Below are 8,927 nucleotides of genomic sequence, written 5' to 3' on the forward strand. Positions count from 1 at the left end.
AAAATAAAAAGAATATAAAAAAACTTTTGGCAACTCACAAATCAGACTCAGCGCAATACACAACTCAACTCAATTTACTGATATTTACTACGAGCGTGCGTGGTGCGGTGGAAGCGTACACGTTTGTTAAATTTTTCATAAAAAGTTAAATTAAAAATTGAAAAATGGTTGCCCAAAAAAAGAGCGTAAGTACTTTTACATTTAGAATTTAGAATTGGAAACTTTGATGTCCCTTCAAATGACTGTATTTTATTTTACAACTAAGCCTAAAAAACTCTTCATATCTGTGCGTGCATTTAAAACGTGTTAATTCTATAAATGAATATTAATAGAAAATTCAGCTATATTTTTTATGATGTCTAATGGTTTTTGTAACCTCTATGGCAATTATTGATTGCGAAAACTATTTAATTTCTATGAATTACACTGTTGATTAAGTAATTAATGCTGAAAGCGGTTTTTGCGATTATTGTTTTCATTTTGTTACAATAGCAGTATAAATGTCATATTCATACATCTCTTTTTTATCTTTCAAGTTTTACTTTTAATGTTCTGAATCATAACTATCTTATTAATCGATCCAGTTATTGTCAAAACAAAATTTCTATTAAGTTTTCCTTATTTTTTAGTTTAATATTTTTCTTATGTGATTATAAAGGGGATTTTTCCTTAATGTATAGCATTAATAGTTAAAATAAGTGTAATTACTCAATTCAAAAACGGCCTTGAGGTTTTCTTAAATGTTAACTTGATAGTTGAGTGAGTCTTTAATGATTAATATTGATGTTGTGTCTTTAATGATTAATATTGATGTTGGTTTACAATATTAGTAATATTGACCAATTTTTGGGGATTCGGTTACAAGTACCAGTTTGCTTTTTGTATCAAGCTATTAGAGGAGGTAGGAGCCTGAATTAATCAATAAATCTTGTCAAATACTGAAGAAGCAATGAATATTACAATTGATGTGTGCCTGCTGTTACGTTATTATTACCTAATATTTTATAGGAAGCACATTGATAGCTCTATGTAACTGAAAAGTTTTGCAAGAATTGAATAGTTAATATGTTTACTTGAGTTCCATATAAACTGTTTCCAGTCAAAGTATGTGATCAATGTAGTACATTTTCTCCCTTATTTATAAATTACATTAAAATTTATCTAATAAAATTTGTTAAAATTTGAATAAAATCTAATATTTTTAATGTAAATCACGCAGTTTAGTCTTTATTTTATCGCTCACAAGTCCAGTCTGTTTCTAGTGCAAATCACTATTTATACCAATAATATCAGAAATTTATAATGTTTAGATTGTATATTTGATAAATATTAATTTTAACGTGATATTTTAAATCTGGTATTCTTATACAATGTTCATTACCAGCTGGTTAGCGTAGTTTTGTCTACTTATTAATTTTTTATCCCAGTCGTTACTGAAACAGATTTTACAATTTTTAATTAGTTTTTATAATGTGATTAACCAAATGTGAAAAAATGTGAATTATTTAGTTGCCATGACTGAATAATTATTTAGATGTAGATCACAATGCGGAAATAATATTTTATAATAGAATATTTGATTCATGGATAAACATTCTACATATATCATCACAAAAACTGCAATTGTTTTCAGGATGCATATAAATTAATATCAATGTTATCAAAAATATGGAGCTTGTTAACTAAAGAATGCTGTAATATTTTAATCAACAACAACAAAAGATTGTTTCGTAACAAGTATTGTTTTTTAAATAATAGATATTTTATGAATTCAATTTTATTTGTTTATTTATTTTTTCTTAGAAAAAAGCCTTAGAGAGTATCAATTCCAGACTAGCCCTTGTGATGAAATCTGGAAAGTATGTTCTAGGAAACAAACAAACACTTAAAGCTTTAAGACAGGGAAAAGCTAAACTTGTAATCATCGCTAACAACACCCCTCCATTAAGGTAAGTTTAAAGATTGTTTTTTAAATTATATGGAGCTATTTTAGGGGCCTGTCCAGGCCAAATTTACTACGGTTTAGTGGTACCTTCGAAAATTCAAAGTTTTACGAAAAACTTTATCCTTAAAATTTTATCTCTGTATTCTATTCTGTAAAAAACGATAACCCATATTTTTACCGCATTTATTTGTTGAATTTTTAAAATAATTTTTAATATTCACAAGATAGGTATAACTTACAGTAAAACTTAGACAGACCCCTGTATTTTTTTATTATTATTATTGTTTTAAGATTCTTAGAATTCGGCTTTTGTTTGATTTCTGTCAAAAAGTTTTAAGAGCATTTCTAAAAGTGATAAATAAAATGACTAATTAAAAGATTATCTATTAATGTACAAAAAGCATTGGGTATCTTATCTTATTAGCCAATTTAATGGGAGTTAATTGAGTGTCATTTTTACTATTTCAAAAGAATGAAAAAAGAATTTTAATTAAAGTTTAAGAATTTTATTAAAAAAGAATTTTTTTTTTACTTTACTAACAGTAGCAAAGCAATCATATTTACTAATTTTTATTAAAAAATTAACATATATATCGAGTTATTGAGCTAATTAGCTTAGTAATTTATTTAAAATGCATGCATATATTAATAAAATAATAAATGTATGTTTTTAAGTGTCTGTACAGGGTTCCCACGGTCCTTGAGAGTCCTTGAAAGTCCTTGAATTTTTTTTTGCTAAATTTAGGTCCTTGAAAGTGCTTGAAAAACGTCTTAGGTCCTTGAAAAACTTGATAGGTCCTTGAATTTGTCCAATACTGCCGGCGGCCCTTTTTATAAAACACCCGCGGATCTTTCTCGTTCTTTCTGTTTTGTTCCCGAGCTCTCTCGCGTGGTTTTTTACGCCACCGTTTCTAACCGGGCCTAGCGTCTTGGTGTCTGCTTAGCGCGCGGAGCACAGCAGACAATCAATGCGTTCAGGGCGAGACTCCACTTCATCTTCTGTCGCATATGCTTAGATCTTCTTCTTTTTTTTTTTTTAATCAAAACTGGAATACTCTTGAATTTTGTAACAATATGTACCTTGTAGTTTTCAATAAATATGCCGTTTTACCATCCGCACTTGTCCTTACGTTTGCGTCATTTCAAAACTTTATTGTAAAGCGTATTCGCAAAGGCACGGCTTCGTATTTGTGTTATGTAGTTTAGACTAGTTATGCCTGGGAAGTGCTATTTTAATCCCCAATGGATGAATAATCAAGCTTATAAAGAATGGATTTTATCGATGCCCGAAAAGAAGTTCAGAGCCAAGTGCCGATTATGCATGAAGGAGATCGATATCGCAAAAATGGAAGAATCTGCTCTGAAATCACACATGAAAGAAAGGTAAAACAAAAAAGCAGTCTCATGCCCCCGAGTTCTCTTTTTCCAAAGACATCATCATCTAATTCATCTGGTGTAAATACTCCTTCAACATCGTGTGCCCCAAGTGAAACAGAAACTTTAGTGGCCGAGGTAACATTGTCTTCTTATCTGGTCAAAAGGAATGTGCTTGATGCTGAAATTCTCTGGAGTCAGAAGTGCATCACTAGTAATTATTCATGTAACTCCTGTGAAGGGATTAGTAAATTGTTCTCTAAAATGTTTGCTGATAGCTGTATAGCGAGACAATTTTTTTGTAGTGCCACAAAGTGAGCCTATTTGGGCTCCTTTGGATTGGCACTATACTTCAAAGGGATTCTTATAAATGAGCTGAAGAATGTTGATTGCTACACTGTACTCTTTGATGAGACGTTAAATCAGTCTCTACAATCTAAAATGGACATTATGGTAAGGAATTGATAATAAAATTTGCACTAAGTATCTTACCTCCCAATTTATGGGTCATGGAACTGCAGAAAATATTTCTGTCCTCTTTTTACAAATGCATAAATGATGGTTAAAAGCTCTCTAAATTACTTCAATTATCCATGGATGGACCCTATGTCAATTGGAAATTCTATTAGAAGCTTCAGTGTGAATTTAGAGAGAAATATTCCCACCAGGTCATATTCATTGGCAGTTGTGGATTACACATAACGAATAATGCTTTTGAACATGGTGAAAATGGGATATGTTCCTTCTAATTTTTATTTTCAGAAAGAATTGTTGCTGCATAACATTTAGAGAAGGTTGTGTAAATTATGGATGAATAATTTCAGAAACGATGTTTAATAGAGGAGAGGATGGGGTTATGGAATAGTCATGGAATATGGAATACCTAAGATTTAGCTCTGTCTTTCATGCAGCCTTCACATGGAAATACACAGGATTAAAGGATTTCACCATTAACACCTCCTTACCATTAGTTATAGATTGTACTGAAAATGATTTTGTGAATTAATATCTAAATCCAGTAGGGTTGTTTTTAAAAAAATATAAATTTTAGTCCATAATACATATACTCTCTTCTCTCTATATAGGAAAAGCATTTAGGTATTATATTTGAAATTAATTATTGCCACAACAAGCATTGTTGCTTCTAGTAAAATAGAAGAGAATAATTTTTAAAATTGGTCTTAGATTAAGGTCCTTGAAAATTTTGTTGAGGTCCTTGAAAAGTCCTGGAAAGTCCTTGAATTTCAATCTCATTATAGAGTGGGAACCCTGCTGTAGTTATGATTTAATAATTAGAATGATTAATAATAATTATGATTTACTGATAGTGGAAGCAACTGCAAACTTTCAAAGACAACTGCAACAAGGGGGTGTGATGGCTATTTTCCCTTTCCCATATAAATCTATGTATTGACAGCAATGACAAACTAAATAAAAAGAGTTGAAAATTTACGAAATCCATTGTATAGTTTGGAGGAAAAATAAAGAAGGGTTGAGGAAAGAAAGGACACTAATTTACATCTGGGGCAACAGGGTGGATTCTTTTGACCAAAAGGGCAGCAGGGTGCTGCACCCTGTTTACCCTGCCTAGAATGAGCTCTGCTTACATATACACATTACCCTATGTGTATGATTGCTGTAAATAACTAGTGTCTACGTGATTGTGTTTTATAAATCGTTTAACCTTCAAATTGCCACTGGCTGGTATTCCATTGCCCTATATTGGTTTAATGCCACTAAAAATAAAATTTGAGTATGCTTGATGTGTATTGTAAGTTTGTTGCATTTTTATTTATTGCACTTATAAAATTTCGAATTATATTATGTAATGTTTGGTTAGGAAAATCCATGCAATGTGCACGGCTCGCTATACTGCGCGCTGTTCAGTTTCGTCACTTACGAAGAGTGAAATGCTGTGGTAAAAGAGTTGAGGGAGGATGATCTTGCTATTTCATTTACTATTTTGACTGTAGAGTTTGAGAAAATTAAAGCTCTAGAAAACTACTTATTAGGAAAGGGAAAATTTTGGACTGGTGTAGTAAACCTGAAAAAATGCATAATCAAGGGTAATTTGGTGGTTGCTAATGTCAGGCAAAAGGTTTAAGGGAAAACTTAATTCAAACAGCTATTGATAAAAGAAAAATTTGGAATTGGGATCAACTTAAGAAAAATTAATGTAATTAAGAATTAGCTGCGAAATATTTTTATTTATTAATTACTGTGTTTTAAAATGCTCACGTGAGGCTATGTCCTATTGTCAGGTAACTTCTTAAATTCTGGATTTTAAAATAATAAGCTTGTAATTGAAAATCGTAGAATTTCTTCAGTAAAAATCAATGTTTTTTCTCTTTTAATTTTAAAATTTATTGTTTAAGTTTTCAGGATATTATTTGACTGAGTGTTAGAAAAGTTTCTATAGTAATATTTTTTATTGCTAGATTTTGTAATGTGAAAGTATGAAAAGTTCCAATTTTGAAAAGTGGTTAGCAGCCTTATTTGTAATGTTTTTACACTATTTGTATTTCAGGAAAAGTGAGATTGAATACTATGCTATGTTGGCCAAGACTGGTGTACATCATTATTCAGGAAGCAATATTGAACTTGGTACAGCTTGTGGAAAATATTTTAGAGTATGTGCATTGAGCATTACTGATCCAGGTAAGAAAAATGATAAAAAAATTTTGTGTTCAATGTGTTTTAGATTTGTGTTACAGAGTGATGTAATTTGAATTAAATGTTTCCTTTTAATTTTTTGTTGAGTTTGTTGTGACATCACATTGATTTTAAACCATTAAAAATATAGGGTTTTTAACTTTTTAATGATTGATTTAAATTATATTTATCTAATGTGTTTATTTTGGGTTTATTCAAATGGAATGGCTCTTGGCTTTTATGAAATTTTAATTCTACCCCTAAGTGGTATAGGTATCAAAAGATACTTTACTCATTTTAATTAGTTCTCCAAATTTTATATTTTCACAATTGGTTTGTTTTAGAGCAATAATTTTTAAAGTATAAAAATTTTTGCAAATGGTATATTTAAAACAAAAACAACAAATGTATAACTCCAAGCTCCTTTTTGAAACATAACATTGATTATAGTCAAATTACTAAATTCCAGTTCCAGGAGCTTTTACATAAATTAAATATTTGTCCTTTCCCCCCCCCCTACTATTGTATTAATGCAAATTGTAGGAATGCTAAGTTTCAACGGAATATATCTGCACAGAAAAACACAATGTATCAGCAAATTATTAGACCTGCCTGAAAATATAAACAGTCTTGCCAATTGTTTGCACTTAAATGTAAATGAAGTGATCTTGATGAAAGTATTCTTATAAAGTTAATGTTTAATGAAGATAATTATTTGTCTTAACATTTCTTTTTTAAACATTATAAATAAGATACAGTTAAGTAGACGAATGGATTGCTAAAGTGGTTTATAATATAAAATTATTTTTTGTTGGAATTTTCCCCTTCCACCTGCTTCTACTTTTAATTTTTATATGTTTTTAAAAATAAGTTAGCAGCTGCTAGCTGTAAGTTTAAGCACTTTCTCCACGTATAATCAAATATTTTGGTTTTTGTACTATTTGGTTAATTCTCTAGAATTGAAGGTTTTTGGAAAAAAAGATCTGTAAATTTAAGAGTGTTCTAACTATTAAAAATTAAATTTTTGAAGTAATTATTGTTTCATTACTGGATTTTGCCAGTTCCTGTTCCTGGTCTACCAGATTGATCGAAAATTTGCCTTGTTTTGTATATTTCAGAAAATTCCTTGTTATTGAAAAAAAAAAAATTCCTAACAGGATAAATTTTTTGCTTTGTTTATTCATTGTTTCCTTGAGTATTTTGCTAATTATTTCTGCTAATCAAAGAAGAATGGCTAAATTTAAAATAATCCGTTCTAGCTTTTGACATTACAATATATATATATATATCTGACACTTATAAACATCCCATAAGGTTATACCATCTATAACCTGCCAAGCTGTAATTTTGATATTTAGTGTAGATTTTGTTACTTTAAAATGCAGATTAAGAACATTGAAACATGTGAAAGAAATTGTAATAAATATTATGTTGCTGAAAGACAAGATAAAAGTTCTATAGTTGTCCATTAAGTGATAGAAATAAGAATTAAATTGTGAAGAACTTAGCACACACCTAGACCTAATAGTATCTAAAGTATTTAATCAAACAGGCTAACTTTTTTTTTTTTGTTCTAAAAAATTTTTTTTTGCACTCTTTTTGTCTGCACGTTTTTTTAACTGCTTTAAATGTTTTTTTTTTTACAATTTTTATAGGTAATTTTGTTTGATCAGAATATGTTCTATTTTTATTTACTTATTTTATTAATTTTTTACATATTCATGTTTGTTTTCATTAAAATGTTTTGATTCTTATTTTTTTCTCTTTTGATAAATCGATAAATGTACTTAACTGAAAATATCTAAATGACAACACATGTTTATTTTCAATAAACTTGTCTCAAACTTTTAATATGCATGTCAAATATCAAGATGTTCCTGTTTGTGTTAAGTAATGTGTTGTAATGGTGACACTTTTACAGTAACAAATTTTTTTCTAAAATTGAATTGCAAATTTCATGATTGTTTGTCATTTCCAAATCTATGTATGTGTGAATCTTAAGACTAAATGTTTTTGTTTTTTTCTTTTCAGGTGATTCCGATATTATTCGAACTATGCCTACTGAGCAACAATGAGATCTTTCATTTTAAATAAATAAAAAAATTTAAAGACATCTTGTGTGTTTATTTAAGTACTTTTGAGTTTGAAGGAAATTTTAGAATTTTTATGAAATTCTTCCACGTGGATATGTGTTGTGTAAATTTACCTCAAATGTCAGTTAAATGTTTTCTACTAACCACTAAAGCTAGAGAGTGTATACAGGCTGTGTAGAGTTTTTAAAAGCCGTTAATGGTGCTTTTTTAATTTTTTATTCAGGGTTTGTAAAAAGATATTTTTTCTTTGCCAAGTCATTATTCCTTTTAAATTACAAAAAATGCATGATTTTCACAATTTTCTCTGATCATCAGAAACTAAATCATGATAATGTATCATTTTGAATTTTATTTTTATAATTTAAGAACTTTAAACAGGAGAAAAATAATTTTATTACTGCACGGATCCTAATTATGAATTTTTTTTCTTTCGGAAAGTATATAATCTCAAAAGAATTTTGAAGTGATTTTTTTTTTTTTGAAAAATCTGGTTACGCTTCCTGAAGAAGCGAACCAGATATTGATAAAAATACTGTACTCTTGAAAGATTTAACAGAAATATAAATTTTTAAAAAATTTGTATTTTTTCTTTTATATATACAGGGCTGATTGTGCTCCGGAAAAAATCCGGATTTTTCGTTAACAGTGATCCGGAAGTTTCCGGAGATCGAAGGTCCAGACGTTTCGAAAAATCATTGATCACAGAAGTTTCCGGAAATCAAATTTTCAAAGGTGGAACTTAAAAACACAGTTTATTTTATTTGTTTGTAAGGGTGAGCCAGAGAGATACTTTATAAGCTTATATTCTTATTAATATTAATTTTTATCAGTAAATAGTTGGTTGTTATCAGTAAATAGTTGTT

The 8,927-nt window shown here is 29.1% G+C and overlaps 1 protein-coding gene across 1 annotated transcript; it reads left to right on the forward strand.

The window, feature by feature from the left end:
* Nucleotides 1-97: 97 nt before the first annotated feature.
* On the forward strand, nucleotides 98-8,084 carry RpL30 (ribosomal protein L30). The gene is made up of 4 exons (XM_043047124.3): nucleotides 98-185; nucleotides 1,804-1,949; nucleotides 5,847-5,977; nucleotides 8,003-8,084. Exons 1-4 carry the CDS (start codon nucleotides 165-167, stop codon nucleotides 8,044-8,046), a joined length of 342 nt encoding a protein of 113 aa, XP_042903058.1. The 5' UTR covers nucleotides 98-164; the 3' UTR covers nucleotides 8,047-8,084.
* Nucleotides 8,085-8,927: the final 843 nt, after the last annotated feature.

Source organism: Parasteatoda tepidariorum, chromosome 5 (genome assembly GCF_982258835.1).
Source record: "Parasteatoda tepidariorum strain Cologne lab strain chromosome 5, Ptep-v5.0, whole genome shotgun sequence".
Taxonomy (NCBI): domain Eukaryota; kingdom Metazoa; phylum Arthropoda; class Arachnida; order Araneae; family Theridiidae; genus Parasteatoda; species Parasteatoda tepidariorum.